Here is a 15836-nt window from a genome sequence, read left to right as displayed (position 1 = left end):
ATATGTTGGATAAAGTACTTGTGGTGTTCTAGAATGACTTGGAAATGCTTTTTCATAAACTGATTGTTATATAAACTATTTACTACAATTGAATCACTTAGTCCCATAGATTTTTCTTCTAACCAATCAAAAGGGATTCTATATATCTTTTTCATAAATCCTCCTTCTTTACAAAGACATTTATCTGGATGATGACAATAAAACAATACCTTTTTATTAAAGAGTTTTAATATTGGAACTCCAATTGAAATTTGATCAACAATATAAATGTCTGCATTAGTTTTCCATGCAACAATTATTGATAAATAAAGAGCTCTTATTGTAGCAAAGAAAATATAAAAATATCCAAATAATGTAATTGGAAGAAAATCTCCATGAACAAATACTTGGAACCTTCCTTTTGTCTCTGGAAAACAATGTTCTTTATCATGATGTGATGTATAAAATTTAACGTCATAATCTTCATGTTCCAATGCAAGAGCAATATCTACAACAAGTCGTTCAGCTCCACCAATACCAAGATCAGGATGAATAATGATAGCAGTTTTAGTGTTATTATCCATAATTCAATTTTTTAAGTTCTTTTTTCTTTTTTCTTTTTCTTTTTTTTTTTCTTTAAACAATTCAACTGATAATGTTTTTACTACCAAAAATAATAATTGAATTCTATTAAAATTAATTAGATGGATGTGACATAGTATTTTGAATAGATATTGTTGGTGATTGATTTGATTGAATTTCTTGACAAGTTGTTGGTGTTGTTGTATTAATTTGTTGATCTGGTATTTGTGTATTAAGTGGAACATCATATATTCCATCATAATATTTCACTACATAAACAGGTTGAGGATATGTATAGTTAGGGATAGTTTGAATTGGAATTTGATTAATTTTTATTGAAGGATCAATGAGAGGATTATTATTTGGTTGTGGTTGAATGACTTTTGGTTGTGAATTAGAACCTTTTGATTTTCTATTTTTTCCTAATAGTAGAATTTGCTTTCTTGTAACTGAATTGAGTTTATCAATAGAATAACGTAATCCTTCTCTACTAAAATAACGATAATTATCTGTAATAAATTGAACTACTCTATCACTATACATTAATGACATTTCTCTTAATAAACATCCAACACCTAATTGTACAAATCGTTCACTACTTTTAATACAAGCTGCACAAATATCAAATGATAAATCAGTCATTGCACCAACTTTAACTAAAGATACAAAAGTAACACATGAAGCTCTCATACGCCAAACTTTCCCAGAATCTTTCCATTGTGAAATTTTTGTTGCAAATTCATCACTTTTTTTAATTAAAGGACCAAGTACTCTCACAGAAAAAGAGTCACAAACTTCCCATGTTGTAATATCATTATCAAAAATACGTTCAAAGTCTGCAATATGATTAATTGTAATTTCATCAAGTATTTTTGTTATTACCATTGTTCCTATTTTCTTTTCTTCAATTGTTCCTAATGCTAAAAAACGATAAGCAAAATAAAGTTGATTGTCTGGAGAGTATGATGAAAGTGTTGTTGAATAAAAATTATCAAATAAAGTTTGTAATTGTGCAGATCTAATATTATATGTTCCTGTTGATGGTTTTTCATTTGAAATACTTCTTAAAGAAACTTGTAATGATTCTATAACATCATTGAATGGTATATAAACATATTTACCTCCAATATATGCAATATGAATTGGTTTAACAATTTCTTCAGTCATGAAAATGTAAATTATAATTAATAGTTTTTTTTCTATTAAAAAATTCTTTTATAAAAACAAAAAAAAAAGATATTAAAAAAAAAGAAAAATGTTATTAAAATCAATAATTTTATTTAAGAAATACAAAAGCAAATAATTAAGTATTAATAGAAATAGCTTCTATTCTTCCTGCATTAGGGGAGACTAATCCCAATGAGTCTTCATCTTCAAGCAGCTCTACGGAGTGTGTTTGGTTGTGATTGAATTAGTATTCCATGACATCAATCATGTTTTTAATTACAATGGTTTTTAATTTCTTTCAAGATGTCAATTTCAATTTTTAATTCTTTAATTAATTTATTACTTTCTTTATTTACTAATCCATTGATTGAAATTACTACTGGAATTATTCTGACATCTTTTAATTTCTCTATCTTCATTAGCCTATTCTTTAATTCCTTGTACATATTTCTTTTCTTCCAATAGGCTCCATTAATATTGTGATCAGCCACAATAGTCATATCAAATAATAGACCAGTTTTGTTCTTTTTATCTAACACATATATGTCTGGTATTTTGTGATATTGGCATTCACTTTTATGTATTATTTGTTTGTTCATTATCATTGTGATGTCTTTATATTGGAACACTGTTTCATATGGAGGTTTTTTATATTGTTTATTTCCAGTGTATTTTCTTATTAATCCCTCCCATATTATTATGCCAATATTGTCATGTTTTTCCATTTGTGATTTTTTATGACCAATGCAAGATAGTAGAATGTGCTCTACTGTAGCTATCTTGTCTTTACATAGTGGGCAGTATTTCATTCTTTCATTTTTCATTATTTTTGCTTTCTTATACCTACAAAATATTGCTCCATCTTGCATTTTAGTTAATTGTAGAAATGCATTCTTTTTAATATTGATGGACTTCCATGCTTTCACTGTAGTAGTTTTATCTACTCCTTTTGACTCGAACCATCTTCTGAAGTGTCCACTAATTTGATGACACTTCCATTTTTTGATGTATTGGTCGGTCAATAATTTCTTTATTTCTACTACTACTTCTTTTTCTTTTTTCTTTTCTATCCCTTCATTTATTATTTCTTCTATTTTTGTTTCTGGGATTTTATGACCTAGGGCTTTTTTAATTCTATTCCATATTCCCTTCTTACTGTACCATCTATCTAATATGTTATTTCCTATTTCACTTTCTCTGGCACAGTAGTACATCACTGTTCTTACTAATTCAATAACATATTCATCATTTATATTTATTAATCCTTCACCCATTTCTTCTATAATGACATACAACCTATCTTTGGAGTTTCACCAATGTATTTTGCCTTTCTTAAATATTTTCTTATCTCCAAATCCATTTTATCTAGGTCTGTAATTTTCCAATTTACAACTGATGCTGAATATCTGAAGATAGGGATTACTTCCGTGTTTATTCTAGTAATATATCTTCTATTACTACTTTCATCAGTGTTTATTTCTTCCATCTTTTTCATCATTTTTTCTTTGATGGTTTTACAATTGAAGGTGTCATCAATTTCGTCGGACTGCCATATTCCTAAATATTTATACAAGTCATCACATTCAACTACGGGGATGTTTTGCATTCCGTTTGGTATTTCTTTAATGTTTTTTAATACCAATCCTGATTTTTTCTCATTCATTTCCATCCCTATTCCACTTATTATTTCTTTAATTTCATTGTGGATTATTCCCATTTCTTCGCTACTTTCTGTCATTATTCTCATTTCATCCATATATAATGTGTGATTTGTTTTTGGGAATTTCTCTTCGATGATTTGAGAAATTACATTCATCTGTATGATGAAGAGTATATTTGATAAGGAATCATCTTGTAAAATTCCTCTATTTAATTTAATACATCATAGATATTCATTAAATTTATAACCAATGAATATCTTCCATCTAGTCATTATACTTTCAATTATGTCAATGATGACACACTCATAATTAAAATATTTTAATGATTCAATTACCCATTCGTGGTTTACTGTGTCATATGTTTTCTTAATGTCATAATATGACTCATCATATTTTGGGTATTTCTCTTCTTTCTGCTGCTTCATCATATAACTATTTATTATTCATTCTTTAGCAGCTAAAGATTGTAACTTACATCCCAGTTGATTTTTACTAATTTTAAATGATTCACAATTCATGTTAAGTCTTCTGTGAATCTTTTCTTTTAATATGGAGGTAAATACTTTCATAATTACATTTGTACAACTGATATGACGATAATTAGTGACATTATTCATATCACTTTGTGGATTAATAAAGTTCTTCCACTTACCATGTCTAATGGGATGTTTTCGGGGAAGTTTAACCATTCATTAAAGATACTAAGAATGGCTTCTCTTGATGATGACATCCTTTTCAAATAATACCCATATATAGTGTCTATTCATGGTGCTTTCCAGTTATTTATTTTCATTATACTTAAATTTAATTCATTTATTGTTATTATGACATTATCATAATTGATATATCTTTCATTCCATATCGTGTTTTGTTTTATTTTCCAATTATCTTTATTTAATATCACCTGTGTTTCATATAACGATTTCCAATATTCTAAAGTAATATCGTTATTTGGGTATATTTCATTATTTTCTATTTCTTCCTTATTCTAATTTTCTTGTTAGAATCAAACATGATTTTATTTGTATTGATTCTGACCCTTTCTTCCTTATTAAATTTAATTCTTTCTTTGATCATAGTCATCATATATTTTAGGTACTTTATTCTTTCTAGTGCTTTAACTTTTATTCCTTCTTCATCATGTTCATTTAATTTCATGTTGCACTTTATTCTGTACCATTTTCTTCCCTTGACCAAATCTTCTAGTCTATTTATTTTCTTTAGGATTTCTTTTATTTCATATCAAATTTATCTCCTATTATTTGATTTTGGAGATAGAGGTGCATAACCATTGAAATCCTCTTCATATCATCTTGTAGATCCTGCATTCTGCTTCCTTGACAATATCAATCTATTATTAATTTCCATTATTAATCGGTCAGCTTCTTTTCTTTGAAAGTAGTAATTAATGTTTGAACATTTTTCTATTTTCATTTCTTTCACTTTATTGATGAGAGTATTAAGGTATTCTTCATCAATTTCTGTAGAGTTATTCTTTATTATGATGTTTTTTATTATTGAATCACACTCTACTCTTCCTTCTATTATATCATTTACTTTCACTTTAATGTACTGTTTAGTACTTTCTTTTATTTTATGTGACATTTTAATATATTTAATATATTCTTTTTCACTATTTACATTAATGTTTGTCACTTTTATTATGCTTTCAATTTGTTCCCATCTTAATTTCTTATATAATTTCTTATTCAACCAATTAATTGCAAAACAATACAACACTTCATTTAAATTTCTATTTGTTTGTTTTGTTGTATTTCTTGTCTGACTATCATCTCTTGTTTTTTGACAATCAGTGCTTTGCTTTTCTCTTCGATTTCCACTACTGTCTTTTTCATAGGAGTAGTTTCGTTCATCTCCATTGTTCCTGATGATGCTTTCCTCAATACTGGTTGTGTATTTATCACAAGTGTCATCGTTTTCTTCTTCTCTAGTTCCTTCTGTGAGATAAAATTTTCAATATCATCTTGTTGTTTTGATATTATTTGTTTTTGTGTCTCATTTTCTTTTTGGGTGTTGTCTAATTCTTCTCTTGTTATTTCTGCAATTTCTTGGTTTTTAATTGCAATTTCTTGATATTCAGAGATTTGTTTTTCTTTATCTCTTATTTCCTTCTTTAATTCTTTAGTATTTTCCTCTATCATTTCAATTTTCTTCTCTAATGTGTTTGCATTTTGTTCTAGCGTTTTGTTTCTCTTTTTTAGCTTTTCAATTTCTTCTTTCATTTCTTCATTTTCTTTTTCAATCTTCTTTTTATTAGCTTGGATACTTCGAATTTTTTCTTCTTTATTATTTACTTCTGTGATTTTCTTTCCTTCTATCTCATTTATTTTTCCTTGTAGTTTTAAGTTTTCTTCTTCTAATTTTTCATTTTCTTTCTTCATTTCTTCATAATTCGTTTGAATCTTTTTAATTTGTGTTTTCATTTCTGTAATTTCTTCTTCAAATTCTTTCCTAACTATTTCTTTTGCTTTTCTCCTCATTTCTTCTGAGATGGCTTGTTCTTCTTCCATTCTTTTCATACTTAATTCTTTAAGTTTTTCTTTTAATTCAGTAATTTGATTTTTCAGAGCAAGTATTTCTTCTTTTTCTTTTTCTTCTTCTATCTTTTCTTCTTTATTTTCTGTTTCTTCTTGTGTTTTCATTATACTTTGTTTGTTATTTATTATTCTTGCTATTTTACATCTATCATTCATTTCTTTAATTGGGTTTTTGTTTTTAATTTCTGCTTCTATAGCCTTAATGTCTTTTTCTTCCCAATCTTTTGTTTTTTCTTTAAACTCTTCTTTAGTTTTTTCAATTATCTTTTTCTTTTTAATTGAATATACTTCTTGAAGAATATCATACCATCTTTTCCTCTTACCTTCATATTTTTTTAGTATTTCTTCGTATTCTCCTTCATTCCATTCATTTGTTATTCTTTTTATTCTTTCTTGTATCTCATTTATTGTTAGCCATTTATATTTATTATTTGTATTATCTTTATTATTATTGTATTTACCTTGTTTCTTATTTGTTTTTCTTTGTGTCTTTTGTCTTATAATACATTTTCCTTGGTGTATTGTTTACCTTTATTATTATAATTGTTATGCCATTTATTGCTATTGACATTTCTTTTTTTGTTGTATAACCTTATATTTCTATGTCTTGTTTGCTTTTCTTTACAAGACCCTAAGGTTTTACACAATAGCCATGGCATTAAAATTTGTTGTATTTCCTGCATTGGAAAAGGATCTTATAATTTTATTTAAGAAAAAAATCAAAATAAAAAAGGAAAGAATGAATAGAAGTAACAATGAAATTATGAGAGTAACACAAGTGAAACATCATCAAGAGCATTAACTGTTAAAATATTTCTGTCTTTAATTAAGAAAGCAGCACCAATTTGGTAAATAGAATTTTCAATTCTAGCTTTTCCTTTATATAATACAAATAAAGAAGTACTTAAAATTGATACATCAATAGTAAAACCTTTATTAATATGATAAACAGTAACTATAAAACTATTTAAATATTGTTTTGGATTTATATATCTAATTGATTGAGCAGCTTGATAATCATCTGAACGTATTGTTAATATTTCTTTATCTACTTCACTAATTCTATTACAAGTTTCATGTGGAATGAATTGTAAAGCTTCAAGATCACAAAATTTATGAGTAAGTCCAAATCGAATAACATTATCACTTGAAACCATTGCTTCAACACATTCTCCTTCAATATATCCATGAGGATAATTAGGAGGAATAAAAAATGCATGATAAGGTTCAAATATTTCATATCTAAGAAGAAAACAAACAATAAGTCCAACATCATTTTTGAATTTATTGACTAATTTATTAAATAAAATTTGATGTTTTGATAATGTTTTTCCATTTTGAATTAATGAAGTAATATATTTACTCATTTCATTTATATAATTAATCACTTTATTTTTTTCTAATAAATGTGCTCTTACTAATAAAGTACGTGCTTCTTCTCCTTCTTTATAATTTAATACTTCTACTAATGGTGGATTATTTTTCATTTGAAAGCGTAAGAGTTCTTCATCAACAAATCCTAAGAAACAATGAAATTGACTTAAAGGAATACATATTTCTGGTTTAGCATTAGCATCAACATAATGAATAGGATCTTTTTTAAATAAAATTTCTGCTGTAGAAGCATCTGGATGAATTTGGAGTGATAAAGGATTCTTAATTGAAAGAAATTTTAAAAGAAATGGTAGTTTAATATCAATTGGTTCATTTGTTCCAAATAAAAATGATGGTAATCTACTATGACTTCCATACCATATTTCTGCATATGGTCCATTTTCTAATTCACTTAATGATGACACTAAACATGGTTTATCTCTTCCCCATTCATAATGTTGAACTCTACCTTGAATCCTTTGAATATGAGATGGTTCTGCTGTCATAGAAAGAACAAATACTTTTAATTATTCCATGAAGTTCAATTTTTAGTTCATATTTATTCTTTTCTTTTCTCTTCTATATCTTTATTTTTCTTTTTTTTTTTTCTTAGTAATTTTGAGTGTTGTTTGATAATAATTTGATCAACTTCTTTTAATTCGTTTGTATTATTTTTTTACAATATAATATTATATTTGTATTAATTATTTATATTTATTTCATTTATTTTTGTTTTTAGACAAATCTAACACTCATTCTTTTTTCTCTTATCCTTTTTTTTTTTAATTATAATCAATACAATATCAGAAGATTATTTGAAATTGTAGTTTTTATTTTACCTTTTGATTGGTTTTTAATTGCTTAGTTTGTTGCATAAAGAATTCTTATTTGTGTATTTCATTTTGGTTGGAATTACCAATTTTCTTCTTTTTATTTTTCAAAAATTCATATTTATAGAAAGGTCAATAGGGTTGAATGATTTATTATAAAAAGAGATGAGTATTAGGTTGTTGTGTAGACTCAAGAATTACTACAATAGATAAAGACTCTTTGTTAAGTGAAAAATAAAAGAAAGTAAAAAGAAGAAAAGAAAGAAAAAATCAAAAAGAAAATAAGAAGAAAAAAACTTGAAAAGGGTAAAAATCCTTTCATTGGTTTAACATGTCATCATATAGAGAACAAGGTGGTCAATATTTTAAACAAGGAGATTTTACAAGAGCACTTCAGATGTATAATAAGGCTATTTTAGAAGAACCAGAACAAGCTGTTCATTATTCAAATCGTGCTATTTGTTATATTAAATTAGAATGTTATAAAGCTGCTATCTCAGATGCAGAACGATGTGTTGAAATTGATCCAAATTTTGTTAAAGGATATTATAGACAAGCATCTGCATTTGCAGCATTAGGACAATTACAAGAAGCTATTTCAGCATGTGAGAAAGCAAAGAAATTATCACCTAAAGATGGTATGATTAATTCAATGTTAAAAGGATTAAAAGAAAAAAGAAGAGAACAATTATTTTTTGAAGCTATTTCAGTAGAAGATGAAAAACAAACAATATCATGGAGAGATATTGATGCATCAACATCAACAATAAAAATTGAAGATGATAAACCAATTACAAAAGAAAATGTTCAAGAAATTTATGAAGCAATGAAATCAAATTGTCAATATGGAAAATGTGCAATTCATTTAAAATATTGTCTTAGAATTATTGAAGAAGCAAGTGAAATTTTAAAGAAGAGAAATGTATTAGAAGAAATTAATACTCAAGGAAAGAGAATGACAATTGTAGGAGATATTCATGGACAATTCTTTGATTTAATTCATTTATTTGAAATAAATGGATTACCATCTGAAGATAATGTTTATCTTTTTAATGGAGATTTTGTTGATAGAGGAAGTTTTGGAGTAGAATGTGTTTTGACATTATTTTCTTTTATGATTATTTATCCAAATTCAGTTTTTCTTGCACGTGGAAATCATGAAACTCGTGCAATGAATGCAATGTATGGGTTTGAAGGAGAAGTAAAAACTAAGTATAATGAAAATGTTTATCTTGCATTTTCTGATGTTTTTATGCAACTTCCTTATTGTCATGTCATTGACTCTAAAGTATTTGTTGTTCATGGAGGTATTCCACCAATGTACATTTCATTAGATGATATTAAGAAGATTAAAAGAGGTTGTGATCCACAAGAAGGATCAATTGCATCTGCTCTTCTTTGGGCTGATCCACAAACTTCTAATGGATCATCTCCTAGTATTCGTGGATGTGGTAAATCATTTGGACCTGATATAACACATAATTTCCTTGATGGAAATAATCTTCAATATATAGTTAGAAGTCATGAAATGAAGATGAACGGATATGAATGGGGAGCTGAAGGTCGTTTAATTACTGTATTTAGTGCACCTAATTATTGTGACCAAATGAATAATAAAGGAGCATATATCCATGTCATTACAGATAACAAAGAATCTAATGTTATCTGTAAATTAGAACCTCTTACTTTTGAAGCTTCTCAACATCCAAATATTCCAGCAATGGCTTATGCTTCATTTAGAGGTGTTTTCTAAAAGAGTTGTTGTTTCAACTAGTTAAATTCTTCAATATACTCTTCTTTTTGTTTCTTTTTCTTAATAAAAACTGTAAATCAAATATGAATCAATTAAAATTAAAACTATTGTTGTTATTATAAAGTATATTAAAAATAATATTAATGGTGATGGTAAATGATGAGAAGATGTTCTGTTGGTTGTTGGTTCAATGGTTGGAGTATTTGGCTCTGACATTGTTAGGACAATAATATCATGAAATTGTTGAGTTAAAGCAACAAATCTCTTTTGAAGAGATGATAAGCTAAGTTTTTCAGTCATTTAATAATAATTGAAAGCGTTACTAAGTTCATACAATAAAAAGATGAATTGGACTAGAAAATACCATCTAGTCTAAAAATAAACCTTAAAGTATAAATCATTTAAGTAAATATATAATTGTACTTTATTTTTTAATTGACTATTTTCTATTTCAATACACAACTCATTACATCGTTGTAATTCAGTAAATTTTTATCAACTATTCTCATGTAATAAAAACAAGTAATGAACTTGTTAAATAATACAACAAATTTGAAATAGTTTTTTGAATGAAACAAGAAACTGATTCTAGATGATGGTTATTGCTAATTTCAATTATAATTCAACTAGTAAATGAAAAGTTATAGAATGATACAACATAGAAAAATAATTTATAGATAGTAATTGAATAACAATTATAAATAAATAATATTATATTAGATAAAAGAGACAAAATATTCAACAAAACAGTATATAATTTATATAACATAAGTATATTAATGAGACTATTTAATATTTAATTGAAAAAAAAAACAGATAATAACTTCATTTTGATTTTTGAGTAATTTAAATATATATATATATACATATATTTGTTTAATTATTTCATCAATTCTTTTTATGTACTTTCAGTTAGTTAATTTTTTTTTTTATTGTTTAAATAATTTTAAATTTTTTTTGATTTGGATATAGAAAAAGAAAGAACTAATTATTTCATATGGAAGAAATAGTTTCTAATGACAGAATTATTCAAGAGTTCAAAAATATGAGAAAAGAAATGAATGAGCTAAAACAAAGAATAGAAATTATAGAAGAAGAGAATAATGTATTAAGAAAAGAAAATGAATATCTTGGTTTACTTATTACAACTCAAATGAATGAACAAACAATTAACTACACTAAACGATTATGGGGAGACAATACCTCATATGATATCAACCAAGAAGAAGGTACATATGTTCAAATACTACAAACTATACTTGAAGAATCAAATAATGATGCTATTGATATGTATGTTATTTGTCAATTAAAAAATGCATTATTAGAAACAAGGATGAATACTTGTATTACTTTAAATACATTAGAAATTGTTGGGAGATTATTAAAACGATGTGAAGATGAAGATTATAGTTTAGTTCTTAAATGTCTTAAAGCAATTATTATAAGTAATCCAAATCTTATTGGATTTTGTGTTGATTATTTATGTGATAATTTTGAAAAGAATTTAATCATTGATAAAATGACTTTACTTGAAGCTTTTTATTCGTGTGTTTTGAATAATCAAACTGAAGTTGTTCATTCTAAAATAATTCATTCAATTCTTCCATTATTTAAAGATATTGAAAATGGTATATTTCCTAATGAATATGTTGATTTATATTTCACAATAATTAAACACAGTTATTCTACATTTGATTCATTGAAAGAATTAATTAAAAATATAATTTCTTCATCAACAAATGAGTTAGTTAATTTCTTAAATTAATTGAATTATTTTAATACTTTATTTGAGAGGTAATTAAAATGTATATTTATTGGATAATCTATTCCTATCTATTATTTATTACATTTAGTTAAATAACATTAGTAATTTAAACTGTATTTATTTTTATTTTTTTCATTTAATATTTAGAGTTAATTAAATTATATTTCCATTTCATTAGTTTTTTGTTTGATTTATTTCCATAAATTTAAAAATAGACATTTGTTTCTCATTATTAATATTTAACATATATTATAATTAACGTTTAGTTTGGTTTTGTACTTGAAATAGACAGCATAAAAATTGAGTGAAATTACTTATTCTAAATGAAAATAGCAACGAAATGTAGTTAAATAATTAAAATTTATTGAGGGTTAATTAGTTAAAAGGGTTATAAAATAGAACAAAATAAAAACAATAGAAGAAGATTCTATGTTTACAACTTTTGGGGTAGGGGGAATAAAGTCTATTTAGGTTTATTTCTATAAAAACTGAAAAATAGATTGTTTGCATAAGCCATGAACGACCAGCCTTTATTACAACCTATTGAAAACATTGAAAAAGAACCTTTAAATGAAGGTAATAAGAAAATAAAAACAATAACAACTTTCTCTGTATTTCCATTGATTATTAATGCAGCTATTGGAACAGGAATATTTGGATTACCTTTTGCTTATTATGAAGCAGGAGTTTATCCAAGTTTAATGGTTTTAATTCTATTTTTTATTGTTAATAACATCACTTCAGGATATGTTCTTGAAGCATTGAGTAGATTAAATATTTTACCAAAGTCTTTCAAGGAAAGTCCACAAATTATTGAAGAAAATAAATGTTTTATTAAAGAGACGTATGGATATACTGAAATGGGATATAGATTAGGAAGTTATCCATTAAAGTTTTTTGCTAATTTGTCATTAGTACTTAATTGTTATGCAGGATTATGGGCATATGTTGCTACATGTATTAAAACATTTACAACAATTATTTGGATTATTATTGGAAATCAAGATTATTGCCATTCAAAGAATCACTTTTTAGATTCATGGGAATGTCAATTAACATACTATGGATCATTAATCATTTATGGATTAGTTGTAATTCCATTAAGTTTTCTTGATGTAGGAAAACAAGCAATTGTTCACATCATATTAACTATTGTACGTTTTGGTTCATTTACTGTAATGATAATTACTTGTATAATACAAGTAATTGTGGATGGTCCATTAACTAATGAACGAAATGTTTTTGATTTTTATTGGAATGGATTTGGAACTGTATTTACACATACAGCCTTTGCTTTTGTTGTTCAACATACAATACCAAGTATTATTTCACCAGTTAAGGGAGAAAAAAGAAAAGTTAATTTACCTATTATCTCTGCTTTATCAATTGCATCAGTTTTTTATGCATTAATTGCTGTTATTTGTTCATATACTTTTAATGGTAAAGTATTAACACCTGTAACATTAAATTGGTCAACATATACTGGAAGAAATGGAGGTTGGGGAGAAGGGAAGGAATTATGGTTTGCATATATTATTAAATATCTTATCCTCTTTTTCCCTGTTTTTAATTTAACAAGTTCATTTCCTATTTTATCAAATACATTAGCAATGAATATTGAAAATTTATTCCCACACAGATATGTTCTTAATCATCCAAAGAAATGTAAATATATTTCTCGTGCTTTAGCAATATTCCCTCCTTTTATTTTGACTTGTTTTATTGATTCATTAGAAATTATTTTTGATTTTGCTGGAATTATTGCATTTTTCCTTGCTTTTACTCTTCCTTGTTTATTTATATTTATGTCATTATATCGTTTTAATGGATTTACATTATTTACTATAAAACCTAAAACACCATTTACAAGTTTGTTTATTTTATTTTGATAGGTTAAAAGATTAATAAGATTTATTATATAGATATTATTACATCAACTCCATTTGTTGTAATGATAATATTTTTTGTTACTTTGATTTTGTTTATGATTTCATTATTCTTCCTTATTCAAGAAACTGTTCTTTCTTTTATTAATGACAGTTCTTCATCTGGTTCTTTTAGTTTCAGTAATTGAAATCTTTTTATTTTTATCAAATCTTTCATTTTCATTTGAAGAAAAATTACTAGATTTTATTAATTTGAGATTATTTCATTCATTTTGTTAAATACATTGTTTATGAACTAGTTCTATATTTCTATTTACTGGTATTTCATTAGTTATTTCATGTTTTTATTCATTATATCTTTTATCATCATTTAAATTTAAAATTATTATGTTTTGTTCTTTATTCTTTTTATTGTTTCTTTATTGATTATTCAATTTATTGTAATTATTATTGAATTTAATTTAATTTATTCTATTAATTTGTCTTATTTTATCTAGGTTGTTTTATACATTTCTATTTTATTAATCAGTATTAGTTTTATCTTTATATCATTTACAATTATCATTTGTTGTGTATTTCATTTGTTTTATATACTATATAAATATATTGCTTTTATGATTTATTCATTGTTATTGATTATTTCTTGTTTCACTTCATTCGTTATTTTTTATTTTCTATCCTTATTTTGTTTTTACAATTTTTATTTGTATTGTTGTTTATTTTCTTTGTATTTTCTCGTGTTTTTATTCTCCATTTCTTCCTCATAACATTTCTTTTATTTGTTATTTTAGTTACTCTCATCTCTTCATATATTCATTTATTATTTCATGTTTATTTATTATTTTGTTTATTTATATTATATTATATTATTATTATTATTTATTTCTTGTTATTTTATCATTATAAACACCACATCATTTCATTTATCATTTAATGTAATTATTATTTGTTCATTTTCAATTTATTATTATATTTCATTCTATTTATTCTTTAATTGTTTATTAGTGTAGATGAATGATTCTTATTTTGTATATTTTGATATATTTCATTAATTTCTTTTTTATTATTTCTTTTATAACATGTTTTAGACATTCTCTTCTTTTACATTTCTTATTCATTTCTTATTTTATCTTCTTTTCATTTTCATTTATTATTCTGTTTATTTCTATTATTTCTTCTTTATTATCTTATTATTTCATCATTGTGTCATGTTATATTCTATTTTACTTTTCTTATCTCATATTTGTATTTCTTTATTTCTTTTGTTTTTGTTCATAAAAATATTGTTTAAGTATTTGAATTGTTATATTATCTTTATAATAATTGATTTTCTTTTTATGATATTTTATTTATTTGAAATTGTTATATTAAATGTTGTTTATTGTTAAAAACAAACGTTTTGTAAATTCATTTTATTCATGTTATGGAAGACTTACAGAACATTTCTTTTGCATCTCTTCAAATTTTATTTCTTTTTACTCCTTTATTTATTTTCTAAATAGATTTGACAATGAAACATATAAGAAATAAAATGATCATTGAATAAAATTAACTGTTGAATAACCAATTATCATTGTACTATAATATTTTTTGATGAGATAATTACCTATATCAATGTTGATGTGACTTTATTTATTAGGATAAAGCATTGAATGTAAATTGAAATTCACTGATTGTTTTTGTTGATTCTCAAAAATCAAAATGGTTTATCATTGGTGAAGTTAAATAACAACTATAACATGTGTTATAGAATATTCATCTTAAAATAAACTAATTATAGAAAATAACAATATTATAATTTTATTATAATTTTATTATTATTATATTATTAATATTATTATATATTTATTGTTATTGTAAAATGATAAAAATAACATTTATTTAAAATAGAAAGGTGATAAAAATAATGATTGACTTTATTTGTTAATAACGTGTATTTAACTATTTAAACATCCATATTTTGAACTTATAAACATCAAATTAAATTAAAATTGAAGAATTAATAAACAAGAATAATCAAATGTTTAAAGAAGTAATAGAAACACTTCCAAATATTCAACAATCAATTGATGATACTACTAAGAATTATCAATATTATATAGGAAGTATTAAAAATGAAGTATTTGAAATAAAAGATAATGAAACATACTCAGAAGCAATTAAAAGAGGAGAAGGAATATTTGATAGGATGGATGAAACAGAAAGAAGAAGAAAACGGCAACGAAAAAAAGCAAATAATTGAAAAAGAAGAGAATGAATGATATAAAAGAATAAAAAGAAA

General features: G+C 24.6%; 6 protein-coding genes across 6 annotated transcripts in view, besides 1 other annotated feature; 3 read left to right on the top strand and 3 right to left on the bottom strand.

Moving 5' to 3' along the window:
* EHI_162230 (alpha-1,3-mannosyltransferase ALG2, putative) overlaps positions 1–563 on the bottom strand; it is a gene marked incomplete at both ends in the record, with an annotated part of 1213 nt that extends 650 nt beyond the window's left edge. Inside the window, one exon of the mRNA XM_001913985.1 lies at positions 77–563. Within this exon, the coding sequence (XP_001914020.1) occupies positions 77–563 (487 nt within the window). The remainder of the gene's footprint in view (positions 1–76) is intronic.
* A 112-nt stretch (positions 564–675) lies between these two features.
* On the bottom strand, positions 676–1728 carry EHI_162220 (uncharacterized protein; the record flags this gene model as incomplete). Its single annotated transcript, XM_648131.1, has 1 exon — positions 676–1728. The coding sequence occupies one exon, from the start codon at positions 1726–1728 to the stop codon at positions 676–678; it is 1053 nt and encodes a 350-aa protein (XP_653223.1).
* A 124-nt stretch (positions 1729–1852) lies between these two features.
* Positions 1853–6643: a repeat region.
* A 65-nt stretch (positions 6644–6708) lies between these two features.
* On the bottom strand, positions 6709–7827 carry EHI_162210 (phosphomannose isomerase, putative; the record flags this gene model as incomplete). The annotated part of the gene is made up of 1 exon (XM_648135.1): positions 6709–7827. One exon carries the CDS (start codon positions 7825–7827, stop codon positions 6709–6711), a length of 1119 nt encoding a protein of 372 aa, XP_653227.1.
* Positions 7828–8482: 655 nt separating this feature from the next.
* On the top strand, positions 8483–9943 carry EHI_162200 (protein phosphatase, putative; the record flags this gene model as incomplete). Its single annotated transcript, XM_648136.2, has 1 exon — positions 8483–9943. The coding sequence occupies one exon, from the start codon at positions 8483–8485 to the stop codon at positions 9902–9904; it is 1422 nt and encodes a 473-aa protein (XP_653228.1). The 3' UTR covers positions 9905–9943.
* Positions 9944–10901: 958 nt separating this feature from the next.
* EHI_162190 (uncharacterized protein) lies at positions 10902–11671 on the top strand (the record flags this gene model as incomplete). The annotated part of the gene is made up of 1 exon (XM_648137.2): positions 10902–11671. One exon carries the CDS (start codon positions 10902–10904, stop codon positions 11667–11669), a length of 768 nt encoding a protein of 255 aa, XP_653229.1. The 3' UTR covers positions 11670–11671.
* Positions 11672–12184: 513 nt separating this feature from the next.
* On the top strand, positions 12185–13743 carry EHI_162180 (amino acid transporter, putative; the record flags this gene model as incomplete). The annotated part of the gene is made up of 2 exons (XM_648138.1): positions 12185–13538; positions 13592–13743. 2 exons carry the CDS (start codon positions 12185–12187, stop codon positions 13741–13743), a joined length of 1506 nt encoding a protein of 501 aa, XP_653230.1.
* Positions 13744–15836: the final 2093 nt, after the last annotated feature.

The sequence above is a fragment of the Entamoeba histolytica genome, genomic scaffold, assembly GCF_000208925.1.
Source record: "Entamoeba histolytica HM-1:IMSS scf_1104750518745 genomic scaffold, whole genome shotgun sequence".
In the NCBI taxonomy this organism is placed as follows: domain Eukaryota; phylum Evosea; order Mastigamoebida; family Endamoebidae; genus Entamoeba; species Entamoeba histolytica.
Note: the sequence above shows the minus strand (reverse complement) of the source record. Positions and strands in the feature narration are given on the sequence as shown.